Genomic DNA, 15,349 nt, shown 5'->3' with positions numbered 1-15,349 from the left:
AAGATAGCCACGTCAATTTAATTCCATATATGATGCTACCTATTCAATTTATTAAAAATTAAAATAAACGTAATAATCAAACTGATGCTCCAAACTTACGCTATTCACGTGGAAGACACTACAAGAGAAGACACCATAGAGACTGCCTTGCAATAAGAAGTACAAATTCATTCTATAGAGATGCAGAAATAAAAGGAAGGACAAATCTAGTTGTCTAAAAGACAATTCACTGTACACATTTTATTTACAGTTTTGTACACTGTCTTAATATGAATGGGACCGCTTTTCTACTTGAGCCATTTTTCAACCAAAGCAAAATAACCTAAGTATAACAAAGTGTTAAAATACAGCATAAAGATACAAAAACAGACATACTAATTCTAATTAGGAATGTAATTATGATGTTACATTTTTTATAATCCACAATTATGTTTAGGAAATCACACAAACATAGATCACTGATTTGAATGAAATGCATAAATTTGTAGCAAAGCTTTGTAGTTACAAAAAAACAAAAAAATTACCAAAGAATGCACAAAATTAATGTTTATTCCACCTTTGTGTCATATTCCTGGATCCTTCACCAATGTTACATGAGGAAAAAAACAAAAGCAAAACAAATGAAAAACTGAAATCAGAATCACTAATGTTATCAAGTAGGGAAACAAATAAATTAAAATCTAGCAGCCATCAGCAAGAGTACAGCACAGACAATGCTGTAAAAAGAAACAAAGAAAATTGTTAGAAAACTGTATGCATCATACTCTTTCAAACCAGCAAAATATGCTCCTGCATACAATGGAACATAAACAGAATCGTTCTCTTGTAAGGTATAGAAATGCAAATTCTTTTCTTTAATATTGTAGATGGGTCAAATGTGTTTGTAATCGTTAATTCTTTTAAGCTATTACAGAGTGGGCCAGGAACACATTTATGGATTCTGGGGACGATGTGTACTGTAATTCTTTGATTGGGATAGTGGACACTCTAGCCAAAATTAAGAAAAAAAAAATATATGAACACAGAAGTACAAGACAAAGGCGAATGAGACTTCTCTTATATCTTAGCAACATTTAGATGGAAATCAAATTTAAATGCAGTCCACTCTGCTTTTGAAGAGGCTTTGGTTCAGCTCCCAAATCTCGATTGCTTGACGCAGTCTCCTATGAGAATACTCAGAAGGTGTCTTCTTAAACAACAAACCTATTTTTAGTGGTGGAGCCGCTCTTAGTAGCTGTGTCTGCATGGGACTGATAACCAATCACTATCTTTGGAGGAAGTCCTAACCTTTCCTTGTATACCCTCCTAGAAGATGAAAAAGAAGAAAAGTAGCCATTAATTTTTATTCAAACATACACCCCAAATCCAGTATTATTACTCTTTACATTAAAAAATAATACCTAGAGAGTGAAATAGGAAATTGCACACCTTTTTCCTTTTAGCAAAATTTACTCTTCATAATCACTTAACCAATATTTGAGAGTCTACTATGTATCAGGTACTGTGATAATTATCAGTAAATTAATAATAAGCAAAGCAAGGACACTCTCTAGGCTCATGGTGTTTATAGTTTAGAGTATTTGATTATTTGCAAATAAATAATCACAAATACATACGGTGGAGCTGTATCACATACATAGTTAATGTATTCAAAATCAATTACATGCACATTTTAATTTTCTGATCTAAAATGCTTCAATTATATTTCACATATAAACCTTAGTAAATATTGTATGTTACTGCAGTTACATTTACCTTACCTATTACCGACAAGAATTCACACACAAAAATCAAACACTGTGAAGGCGATTTATGATATTTTAAGGATAATTTAGAACATAACATGATTTCTGCCTTATATATTAACTCTACAACCTAATTTTCAAATAAGATGTGACTGAGTATCAATGAGGGTAAGCACAGGGGTTGTGATATTAGCAAGGAGGATCTAATCTCCTCTTTGAAATCAGAGAACTCTCTCCTTTTAAAAACTCATGAGGTCAAAGTATAATGCTAAGAGAATGAAGCACATCTGAAGGCCAAGGAACAAAAATAAGGCTGTGTGTCTACAGCTCACAAGAAAGGTAAATATGAGAGATAAGGCTGACAAGGTAAAATTGGGGACAGATCATCATATGATCTTATGAGAACATCATAGGTCAAGTTAGGAATCTGGTATCTGAGAAAAAATAGCAAAATTTTAAAAACAGGCACCAAAATGAAACAAAAATAAAGAGATATATATGGCAAACAACAAAAAAAGAGATTTTCATGGAGCTAAATACTCTAGCAGTATGACACCAGGAAATTTTACTCATGGTAAGCAAAAAAATACGGTAAACAAAAAATACATGGTAAACAAACAAAAAAGATAAACAAAAAAAAGAGATTTTCATGGAGCTAAAAACTCTAGCAGTATGATACCAGGAAATTTTATTCATACTCTACCCTTCAGAAGACTTTACTACCTTCCTTCGAATAGAGCATTTAAAAATAATTTTATAACTAAAATTATAACTATTATCAGATTTACATTAGGATATAATGTATTACCTTCAATTATACTTAATCACTAAAAATGCCAGAATGAGCCCTGAGCCATGCAACTTAAAAGGGTGAAAAAAAATTTTTCCTTGAAAAAGTGAGGCCAAAAGTTTTACAGAGATTTCAAAAATGTTTAATATTGACACAAATAAAAAACTTTCCGAGGTAAGAAGTTCATACTTAGTTTCTTTAACACATTTTCAAAGAAATAGGAGACCCCCACTGTCAGTAAGTTTTAAGGCTGACAGAAAGATCAGGAATATGGTGACGAATCAACAATCAACCTTCTCTTATAAGAAACCCCGTGGAGAATGAAACCTGGAAAATCCCCACATCTTTTAATCCAGAAAGGAATTATGTTCACAGGAGAATTCATAATGTTTGAAAAATCAACATGCAAAGAGGCAAACTAAACATATTGTGACTTATGACTGGTACTTAATTTTAACACAAAATTTAAAGTCCAATTTTACTAATTTAAACATAGTAAAGAGAAAATCCTAGTTAACATTGACTGACATTTGCGGGGGGGGGGGAGCGGGGACGACAGGCAACTTTTGTAAATAGTAATATTTGCCAAAACAAAGTTTTAAAATTTATACATGTGGGTTTTAAATATGGACAAAACCAAGCTACTGTCACTTAAACTTCAATGGCAAATGCCAATAGTCACCAAATTATTGAGTATTATACATTAGCATTATGGTTTTAAAGTAGGGCAAAAAAGACATATTCTCATATGCTAAATAATAAAATGCTACATGCTAAAATAGTGATTATATACCCCACTGCTAGGAAAAAGAAATTTTACAGAAGTGAAAAAAATACGAATAAGAGCAGTTCAAGATTATAAAAGTGCTCATGAAAAAAAGGAAAATAATGATCTACATAAATACTTTTAATTTAAAAAGTACTTCTGCTTTTAGTTATCTATTTTAAAAGAAGAACACAAAAAGCAAAACTTACCCTATATGTGTAACTGCTTCTCTGTTTTCACATTCAGTAGTCCATATTGCTATTTTATCACCTTTAGCTCTAACATTAACCACAGCTCCACATACATCATCACTGTAGTCATCAAAAGACTCTCCAATAAGGCACAGCAGCTTAAAAGAAAAAACCCAAATCTCAAGTTACATTCAATAGATGATAAACAGCTTATTAAGCTGCAAATGTCTCAAATATTTGTATATATACAAAACTGAAAAACAGTTTTTAAATCAAGAGTCGACTTTCTGAATGCGTAAATTATATTTATATATAGTTTTTTGTCCTGGTCTTTAAAAAATTTGTTAATTTGATTCTTTAATATCAAGAACATGATCAGTTTTGTTAACTTTTTTAGCAAATTGGGCAACTGATGTCAGGGCACATAAAAGGTGAATTATTTTATTAATATTCACTTTGCTCTGCTGCTGCTTATACTTGCCAGCAAACATTAATGGAATAACTGAAAAAGCTGCTTAATTGCCTCTTGTTCTTATTTTTCATGAACATTTTCTAACTTTTAAAAAAATTGTAGTAAATACATGACATAAAATTTACCATATTAACCATTTTTAAGTGTACGGTTCAGTGGCATTAAGTATATTCACATTGTACCACCAACAATCTCCAGAACTTTTGTCATCCTGCAAAACTGAAATGACTTTTTAATGCAGAATTCTAAAATGGTAATTACTGATAATCTCTCCCAAAAGCAAAATTAAGTTTTTTTTTTTAACTTATTTATTTATTTGGTTGCACCAGGTCTTAGTTGCGGCCAGTGGGCTCCTTAGTTGCAGTTCTTGGGCTCCCTCTTTGCAGCTTGCCAGCTCCTTAGTTGCGACATGCGAACTCTTAGTTGCGGCATGCATGTGGGAACTAGTTCCCTGACCAGGTATCGAATCCGGGCCCCCTGCATTGGGAGCCGGGAGTCTTAACCACTGCACTGCCAGGGAATTCCCGCAAAATTAAGTTTCTTCTTTAAAAAGCCATTCACTGAAATATTTATTATTGCTCAACTTAGTAAGGGCTAACTATAAACCAGACACTGTCAAGTGATAGGGATACAAAAGAGACTATAATCCCTGCTCCTAAAAGCTTGGGGTTTGAAAACTTTCACTAGAGAAAATGCCTATTATCTCATATTTAATAAATGTCATATGAAGCCAAAAGTCCCAAGTTACATCACAACATATAAGGTGAATGATATCAAGCTACAATTTCACTGTTTCCTTCACTGATCTAAAAAGTTTAGTATACAGAGCAATACTCTAAGAGGATTGTAAAAAAACTTACATCATACAAAATGTGAGAGGTTACATAATTTTGAACTTAATGAGATGACCAGGATGACCTTATTCTGGAAGGTGAGTCAACTGCCGATCACTTTCTGGATGTGTAATATGTGGTAGGGAGTTTCACTGTATTAGTATGTAAGAAGTATACAAGATTCACAGGACAGAACAAAATTAAGTGCTGGCTTAGCTATTGTGGGAATCCTTATCTCATCTTGAATTAAGTAACCAATATAAAATGTAACATAAGTGAAGTTTTAGTATTCCAAAACAGCTTTATAATTTTAAAACCTTACTGTCTCTAGCCAAAAGCGATCGAGGTCACTTCGTCTCTGCTGTTTGTTCAATGTAATGAGCCATCGTCCTCCTCGTTTGTTTTTCTCATCTTCCCACATAGGCTCAATACCATCCTACAAGGTTAGGGAGACAACAATATGAGACAATATTGTTACTTTAACTTGAGATCACCACTAGAAACAGCAAGCAACAACCCTATTAACTATTTACTTTATATCCATAAAAACTGTTAATTGATGTAGTGGGGAAAAAAGCACATAAGACTTAAAGCAAAATTAGAGTACTGACTTGGGCACTTATTAACTATCAAACCTTGGGTTTCACTTAATTTGGAGGCTCTAAAACATTCTGAGTAACAGATACCTTTGAGAAGCTGTATACATTTCTATACCTAGAAAATATATTAAAAACTTACACAATTTCAGAGAGCTAATGACTGTCCCACCCACTACCAGCTGACAAAACTCATAAATATCTCAAGGACCCACACACTACAGGTTAAGAATTCCTGACGAACTCTGGACTTCAGTCTACTCAAATATATAAAGAAGAAACGGATTGGATGACCCATTTGGATTATCAAAGCTCTCCTCAAAATCAATCACAGTATGTGCCCATACAGTCTGACTCACTTAATTTCAATAACTGGGTTCGCCAAAAGGTTCGTTTGGTTTTTTCCCTAAGGTGCATCTAGTAGCGCTCAGTTGTCTTTAACTTCATTCAAAACAATTTCGTTAGATTGTATGTGACAGCTGTCATATCAGCGTGCATTTAAAAAAAGACTTATCAGAATTGGTGAATTTTCATGTAGCCATTTTAATATTGAAGATGGAAGAAAAAAAGCAACATTTTCGGCTTTATTATTTCAAGAAAGGTAAAAATGCAACTGAAATGCAAAAAAAAGAATTGTGCAGTGTATGGAGAAGGTGCTGTGACTGACTGAATGTGTCTAAAGTGGTTTGCAAAGTTTTGTGCTGGAGATTTCTCGCTGGACGATGCTCCACGGTCAGGCAGACCAGTTGAAGTCGACAGCAATCAAATCGAGACATTAGCTGAGAACAATCAACGTAATACCACACAGGAGAGAGCCAACATACTCAAAATTAAGTGCTGACAATCATTTGCACCAGCTTGGTTATGTGAATCGCTTTGATGTTTAGGTTCCACATAAGTGAAAAAAACCTTCTTGAACGTATTCAAGCATGCAATTCTCTACTTAAACATAATGAAAACGTTCCGTTTTTAAAACAAATTGTGACAGGTGATGAAAAGGGGATACTGTACAATAATGTAGAACGGGAGAGATCCTGGGCAAGCTAAATGAACCACCACCAACCACACCAAAGGCTGAATACGTTGTTCAATAAAGTTCTTGGAGAAAATGAAAAATATGCCTTGAATAAATACAATTAGAGAAGAAAAACAAAAACAATTAGAGAAGAAAAACACTAGACGTTTTGAGGAAGGGCAAAACAGAACAATGCTAATTTAACTAGACAACTAGACCTATGAATTATGGGGCTTCAAATGTAGTTCTATTACTTTAAAACATGGTTTAACTAAATTAAATGTGTATTTTATTTTTACTTAAAAAAATGTGTCTTTTATTTCTACCAAAAAGGCACTTTTTGGCCAACCCAATGTTTATACTAAAATAGGGCAAAATATATTTATGCTAAAACCTGGTAAAGCTAATTTAATTATTCTCCAAGCACCACAACATTAACTATTCCTAAGTTTATGGCAAGATTTTTTAATGAATACCTGAATGGTCCAGTCTTATAATAAATATATGAAGTCACCAATTAAACATACCTTAAAAAGTGAGTAGTCACAGCCAGGCATTAAATTACTAGACAACTGGATATGGTTGTACAGACTAGATAAAAGAAAAGAACAATTATAAACATAGCATATGTAATGCAAAGTTTAGGTGCGTACATATACATTCAGAGAATATGATAAAAATAAGATAAAAACTCATGTTTACTTCCCGCCCCCATGAAGTCAATTTCTGAAATGGACCAAACAGATCTCAGTAACAGTCAGCTTCAAGAATCAACATCTGATGATTTTCAAGAAAATATTTTTAATAATTTTATTCTGACAAGTTTGATGTATTAGTTAACTTAATACATACATATGTATATACAAGAAACTGAAAAGAGAGGTATGAGGTGGCTTTAAGTAGATGAAAGAATCCGTGAGGCTAATGAGCAGTTTTAAACACACAAAAAGACAAATCAAGAGAAAGCAAGACAAACTCCCTGACCATCAGGATTGCATGACTAAAGTAAGTCAACATTATTATCCTTGAAAGTATCCAAGAGTGGGACAGATCAATGGTTCCCAAACACCACACACCATTACTAGTTTAAGTCAGCATAATAATCTTTTGGGGAGCTTTTAAAAACAAAACAGGACTTCCCTGCTGGCGCAGTGGTTAAGAATCCACCTGCCAATGCAGGGGACACAGGTTCGAGCACTGGTCTGGCAAGATCCCACATGTCATGGAGCAATTAAGCCCGTGCGCCACAACTACTGAGCCCGTGTGCCACAATTACTGAAGCCCGCCTGTCTAGAGCCCGTGCTCCACAACAAGAGAAGCCGCTGCAATGAGAAGCCCACGTACCGCAACTAAGAGTAGGCCCCGCTCACCGCAATTAGAGAAAGCCCACGCACAGCAAGACCCAACGCAGCCAAAAATGAATTTATTAAAATAGCAACCAAAAAAAATAAAAATAAAAAAACAGTTCCTTACCCTACTTCTTGAGATTTTAATTCCTTAAGTATAGGATGGAACCATAGAATCTGTACTTTTAAATTACTTCCCAAATAGTAATATCTAACTAAGGATAATAACACCATCCATGGTCACTAGTCATATAGCTAAGATCATCACTTCTGTATAAAATATTGGAGACAGGCAAAGCATTCTTACTCTGTTGCCCGTTTTATAACAATTTTACTGTGATAGACTTCAGGAGATCAAATGATCTAGGCTTCTACCTTCAGGCTGGTGAAATATCTAAATTAAAAATTTTAAAATTTCTTAAAAAATGTTTTCAGGGCTTCCCTGGTGGCGCAGTGGTTGAGAGTCTGCCTGCCGATGCAGGGGACACGGGTTCGTGCCCCGGTCCGGGAAGATCCCACATGCCACAGAGCGGCTGGGCCCGTGAGCCATGGCCGCTGAGCCTGCGCGTCCGGAGCCTGTGCTCCGCAACGGGAGAGGCCACAACAGTGAGAGGCCCGTGTACCGCTAAGAAAGAAAAAAAAAAAAAAGTTTTCAATTAAAAGTGACCACTCAAAGTGGTCTCAATATACAGTTTTCTCTAATTATTCTATGCTTTGTTTTCAGTGATTCAAATGCATACTAAATGCCTAATATGGGCAAAGCACTAGAAATATACAGAAAATTGTTTCTGCCCTGGAGGAAGTATACATTACATGCATAAATTTTCTAATCACAATCTGTTAGTCTGTACGCTACACTCAGGGAGTTAAATTAAACATAAGAATCACATCACTGATATGATCCAAAATACACCAGCTGAACAAATTAGAATACTTAGATAACTGCTAGGTAATTTACAGCTCTTAAAAATGTTTTCAACAAGTTGTATCTTTCATGTTCTCAAGTAGTTTCTCCCCATACATTTTTCAAGCAAATAGACATACTAAATCAACTTTGTTTTTAAAGAATCAATATTCCAAAACTTCCTGAAAAGAACTTTGTCATTTTAAATCATATTTTGAAGTGATGCAAAGATTTAAGACCCCGAAATCTTAACTATTTGCTAAATTGAAACAAAATCTCAAAAATATTTCAACTATTCTTCTTGATGTTGACCACGAAGTATAATGAGATTAATAAACTATCATCAGAGATATTGTCATTCTTTGACAAACCCTGAATTATGAGCAGTTCTGCCTTTGAAATCTTGGAATCTCTATCACAGGAAATCCAGATATTATACTGGAAAGAATCTGCAGAAATAACGGCCTAAGAAAGCTCTGGAATACCTAAGAATAGGGCAAATGTATCTAGGCAACCAAGAAAGGGGACAAGCTCCTAAAAGTTGTTGGAAATTCTAGCAACAATAAAGGATTCTCAACGAAAGAGATCTCAGGACAAAGAATAGAGAATAGGCAGAGCTAAAAGACGACAAGACGGAAGCTTTCTAAAACTGATGAGGAATAATCACCAATTCAAACAGTTGTGAGAAGATGGACATACAAAAAGGTGAATATTAACTGTTCACAACTTACCCTTCATTTTGTGAATGCAACTTAAAATGAAAAATTACACAACAAACATCCTAAAATGAATGGTTACTTACGCCCAAAAGTCTTCAACAGTATCAAACTTAGAGATCAGCCGAAGGTTTGCTTGCCAAGTTTTGCTTTTATCATTTTTAAAAAACCAGAGTGCCCATCTAAAAACAGAAAGTCAGTGTCAAAAAAAAAAAAAAAAAAAAGACGTAGCTTTACATCCATGTTCAAAGCAGCATTATTCACAACAGCCAAAAGGGGGAAGTGTCTATTGTCAGATGAATGAACAAAATGTAGTGTGGAATATTAAACAGCCTTAAAAAGGAAGGAAAGTGAAAAGAGTCCATCAAAGAAGACAAATACTGTATGATCCACTTGTATGAGGCACCTAGGGTAATAAAGTAGAATGGTGGTTGCCAGGGGCTAAAAGGGAAGGGGAATGGAGAGTTGTTGTTTAATGGGTAGAGAGTTTAAGTTTTTCTGCAAGATAAAGAGAGTTCGGGGTGGGGGTGGGGGAACTGGTTGCACAACAATGGGGGTGTATTTAACACTACTGAACTGTACATTTTAAAATGGTTGATAGTAAATTTTATATATGTGTTTTACCACAATTAAAAATAAATAAAATAAATAAAAATTTTATTTATAATAGCAAATGAGTAGTTTTCTCTATTTCTTTCATTTAAAAAGTATATATTTGGGGAGTTCCCTGGTGGCCTAGTGGTTAGGATTTGGGGAACTGAGATCCTGCAAGCCATGTGGTGTGGCTAAAAAATAAATAAATAGATAAATAAAATGAAAAGTATGTGTTTTGTACCTACTATGTAACAGATTCTCTGCTATACTTAGAGATCCACTGAGGCTCATCCCACAGGGAATTCACAGAAATGTTGTACAGAGACAATTACAATGTCCTAAGTGCTATGATAGAGATAATTAAGCACAGTTATTTAAGAAAAACAGACTAGGAGCACTTAACTGGAAAGGTTAAGTGGGGAATAGGGAAGCTGAATTTACAGAGAAACAAGAGGAGAGAAATGAGAGCACTAGGAATGGGGGCGGGGGGGGGGACTCATACAAACGGGAATATAATACAGGGATTCATTGAATAATGTTACCACAGATACATTCTGAAATAATGCATAGTAGTTAGTTTCTATATATCTGTATATACTTTGCCTAAAAAAGTTTTATTCTAATACTTTGAAGACAAACTCATGTCACATAAAAGTTATGCTTAAATATTATCATCCCAATATGATTCATCTTTAGTAAAACTGTATTTTCTGAATTACTATACCACCTCTAAGGAAATTTCACTTACTCATTGATAAAAATGTTGTCTGAAGACAGGTTTCCAAGTGGACATATATTTCATAACTTTATGGTTAATGCTTGATAATCTCAGACATAAAAATGAGATGCATTTCAGCACCTACTTGATAATGTATATTTGCCAACCCACTCTCAAGGAAAAAAATTTTTTTAAAAAAGCAAAGGCAGAAAAACCATTAAACATACACACACAGTGTCAAGTATTATACTCTGGATTTCTAAAATTAATTCAGTCTTTCCTCAAAAATTTAAAAATAGAACTACCACTGAATCCAGCAATTCCACTTCTGGGCATTTATGAGAAGAAAATGAAAATGAAAACACTAACTTGAAAAAGATATGTGCCCCCCCTCCCATGATAAGCAAAGACATGGAAGCAACTTAAGTGTCCATCAAGGCATGAATAAGGAAAATATGGTTTATATATATATACATTTTCAATGGATTATTCCGTCATAAAAATGAAGGAAATCTTGCTGTTTGCAACATGGATGGACCCTGAGGACTTTGTGCTAACTTAAATAAATCAGACACTAGACAGTAAAAACAAATACTGTATGATCTCGCTGATATGTGCAATCTTAAAAAAAACAAACCCCCAGAAAACACACCCCAAGCTCACTGATACAGAGAACAGATTGGTGGTTCCCAGAGGCACAAGCGTGGGGGAATGCATGAAGGGGGTCAAATGATACACACTTCCAGTTGTAAAATAAATAAGTCATGGGGATGTAAAGTACAACATGGTGATAATACTGCATTGCAAATTTGAAAGTTGCTAAGGGACTAAATGTTAAAAGTTCTCAACACAAGAGAAAAAATTTATAAATATGTATTGTGACAGATGTTGACTTACTGTAATCATTTCACAATACATACAAATATTGAATCATGTTGTACATCTGAAACTGTTACATCTCAATTAAAAATAATAAAATAAATAATAAAATTTAATTCCATCTTTAAAAAAAAATTGCATTCAGCCATTAAACATATAAAGATATATCCTAAGAAAATAATTGGATAACTAAGCAAAAATGTTTGTACAGGAATGTTCTTAATTTTGGAAAATTTTGGAAACATCTTAAGTGCCTACCAACAGTTCTCAAAATGTGGTTTACAGGCCCCTAGGGGATCCTAAGGCCCTTTCAAGGAGTGCTGATGAGTAAAAGCTATTTCATAAAAATGCTAAGACATTTTATTTTTCACTGTGTTGATATCTGCACTGATGATGCAAAAGCGACAGCTGGTAAACCTACTGGTGCTGTACACAGCAAGAATTATACAGTGGCACCAATTTGTACTAGTAGTCACTGTATCCTTTATTATCACCAACTCTCACAGTAATAATGTCAGTTTCAGTTAAGAATGCCACTGAATGGAAACCAGCAGTAAAAACTACTGGTTTCATTAAATTTCAATCTGTGTACATGTCTTTTTCTGCACAAAAAATATTTCTGCATACCAAATATCAATACGATGCTTAGGCAATTGAGTTGTGAGGTGAACTAGTTACTTTTTTCAAAGAACACCACTTTTACTTGGAAGAAGATTGGCTGATCAACCATGATTATTTCTTGAAAAATGAACAGACTGAGCCAGCTGCTAAAATTTGAGCTTTCAGGAGAAAATCAGAATTTTGGAAAGCATGTGTCACTGTGCACTTAACAATTTAATGACACTTGATGATATTTCTGATGAGTTTAGGTAGTGATAATAATTAATGTTATTGTTTTGATATCATATAATGAAAAGTGCCAATATTTGGAAGATCTGCAAACTCACTGAACCAATATTATCCAAATGACCAGAGGTGTGCATGGGTGAAGGATACATTCCAAATGCAAGATAGACCAATGGATTTTAATGTAACAGAGTAGAAAAAGTTCTTGGATATGGTTTCAGATTCTACAATTCAACTAACATATAAGAAACCTAGTATCAAAGGAAGGAGATAGTCATAATTATTTTAAAAGGCTATTAAAATTTCTCCTCCCTTTTCCAACCATGTACCTGTCTGAGGCCGTATTTTATTCTCATACTTTCTCTGAAACAACTTATCTCCAAAGACAATGCAACTATGAAGCAACTATGAAAATCCAGCTGACTTCTATTAAGTCAGGCACTTAAAAAGATTTACAGAAATACTTCCCACTATGTATTTTTTATGTATTCTTCCACTACGTATTTTTTATTTTGAATAAATTTTTTTCATAAAAATTATTTACATTAACATGCAATGGGTTAAGTACATATATAATTTTACATTTTTAAACATTTATTTTCTAATATAGCAAATGAAAATAGATAAAAATCTACATAACCAAAGCACTGTGGAATCTTCAATAATTTTTAAGAATGTAAAGGGGTCATGAGCCCAAAGAAGTTAAGATTTAAATAAAATATAAATAATATAATACATGCAAGAGACCGCTAGGCAGCTATTAAATAGGATAATTGTGTGAGTAAAATTCTCCTAAGACTGACATGAAACCCAGAAACCATGGAAGCAAGCTGTTATTTGATTACATGAAAATCAAAAACCTCTAAAATAACATAACTCCTTAGACAATGTTGAAAGACAAATGATTTGGAAATGCATTTTCAACCTAATTCCCCCCCTTGAATGGGTGAACATCCCTAATACACAATGCTTGGAAATAAACTTGGGAAGATAACCCAAAAGAAAATAATAGACAAAAGAACTGAACAGACTGCTCACAGGTAAAAAAACAAATAAGCGATTGTTTTCAACAAAAATGTCTTGAAATTTCAATAAAAGAAATGCAAATTTAAAACAATAAGACACTGTTTTCACAAATCAATCTAGAACCAATCTGACAGGCAATTAAATTTAAGATTGATGGTGTTGCCAAGGATGTAGAAACCAGTAACCCTTAAACTGTTAAGAGTCTAATAAGCTGATAAAGGAGGATAATTTGGCAATCTCTACAAAGGTAGTTAAAAGGTAGTCTTTAACCTAAGAACTCTGAAATTTTACCCTAGATATATTCACACAACTGCAAAAAAATATATAAGGACGTATACTTTATAGCACTGTTTGTAAATAGAAAAAAATTCTATATACACATTAATGTAAGCCTGATAAAATACGTGACTATATATTCATTTAATACAAGGCAGTGGTTTAAAATAATGAGTCAAAATCTGCATATACAAACAAAAAAACTCAACAGTATGACCATCTATATAAAAAAAGTATATATATGCATATTGAAAGGTTTTGGAAAAATACAAACCAAATTTTTAACACTGACTATTCTGGGGAATGGAGAAAAGCAAAATGGGGAAGAAGGTATCAGAAAAAAGCGGAGAACTTTTACTTTATATACTTTGTACCCCAATAATTTAATCTTTCTTATAATAATATAGTTTTTTTTAAAAGAAAACATAATTCTGCAATATTTACAAGAAGTAAATAATGAAGAAACTACCAAAATTGGAACCAAAAATGTCTTAAAATAGTTTTCCATATGATACTATTTTACACAAGAAATAGAATTGATAAGAGAAATTGAAATCCTCACAAACTTCATTTTAGGATTTAATCAGTTTGTTCACTGATAGGACAGGAATCTCTTCTCAGATTTCACTTAAGCTATGAGGGATACATGCCTTGATTACTTCTCCCCACAAAACAGCAACACTAAGAACTGTGTTCACAGTCAAGAAGACAGAGCTAGCTTTTTATATACGACTGAAAAGATGAAAAAACATACTTTAAAAGTTTGGGTACTGCTGCTAGGTTAGCTAAATGAAATTGCCACTAATCAACATTCAACTATTACCTTTGGCACAATGCTTTCCTGAGGAAGAATTTTTACCCTTTATGGACTATTTGACCTTTGACATCTCACTCACATTGTCTAGAGAACTGCTGAACCACAGGTCTCCTATGAAAAAACTACTGAATGTGTTTGGACTATTATTTCAATAGGTCTACCATGATAACGAAGAAATGATAAAAAATAAAGGGACATAAAGGGACAACACATTTTTCAGATAAATGAAACTAAATTATAGACAGTCTCATGGGATCTTTAAGGTAAAGAGAGTAAAAGGCCTGGGAGTGGGGGGAATGAAAGGAACTGAAGATCCTCATAAGTTAATTCCTTTAATGAAAGGAATTAAAGATCCTCAAAAGTTAACTCCAATTTACTTTCCTCCAGATTCTTACAATGTTTCTGAGTTGCCATTTTCTTCCCACCATCAGTTCTCAGGGAATGTGTTAATTTTCATCATGTAAGCCAGAAAGACAATCAAGTAAAAAACATAAACATACTGGGAAGTGGTAGGGTAGAGATAGGAAAAACCATATACTGAACTATTAAACTACTACACAGTAACTATGAAAACTTAACTCATCCTAAACTCTCCTCTTTTCCTCACCTAACTTCTCTTAAATACAACCAACCAATCTCCAGCCTCCACATCCCCTAGCTCTCTTTTCTCTTCACAGACCAACTTCAAATTGCCTATTCCTGCTCTATACATTTGTATACTTTCTATTCACTCTTCAAACTATGCCAATCTTCTTCCATCACCTGCTCTACTAAACTTTCTCCAATGTTAGCAAGGACTTATTGTTCAATCCAATGAAC

General features: G+C 33.7%; 1 protein-coding gene across 2 annotated transcripts in view; it reads right to left on the bottom strand.

The window, feature by feature from the left end:
• Positions 1 to 210: 210 nt before the first annotated feature.
• The window catches only part of EIF4E (eukaryotic translation initiation factor 4E), a 113,304-nt gene continuing 98,165 nt past the window's right edge, over positions 211 to 15,349 (bottom strand). For both annotated transcript variants that reach the window (XM_067736906.1, XM_067736907.1), the window contains exons 4-8: positions 9,461 to 9,556; positions 6,936 to 6,999; positions 5,120 to 5,233; positions 3,511 to 3,650; positions 211 to 1,305 (exon numbers count right to left, since the gene is read on the bottom strand). In XM_067736906.1, coding sequence (XP_067593007.1) covers positions 1,191 to 1,305; positions 3,511 to 3,650; positions 5,120 to 5,233; positions 6,936 to 6,999; positions 9,461 to 9,556 — 529 coding nt within the window. In that variant the 3' untranslated portion in view covers positions 211 to 1,190. The remainder of the gene's footprint in view (positions 1,306 to 3,510; positions 3,651 to 5,119; positions 5,234 to 6,935; positions 7,000 to 9,460; positions 9,557 to 15,349) is intronic.

This window comes from Pseudorca crassidens, chromosome 4, assembly GCF_039906515.1.
Source record: "Pseudorca crassidens isolate mPseCra1 chromosome 4, mPseCra1.hap1, whole genome shotgun sequence".
Classification (NCBI taxonomy): Eukaryota; Metazoa; Chordata; class Mammalia; order Artiodactyla; family Delphinidae; genus Pseudorca; species Pseudorca crassidens.
Note: the sequence above shows the minus strand (reverse complement) of the source record. Positions and strands in the feature narration are given on the sequence as shown.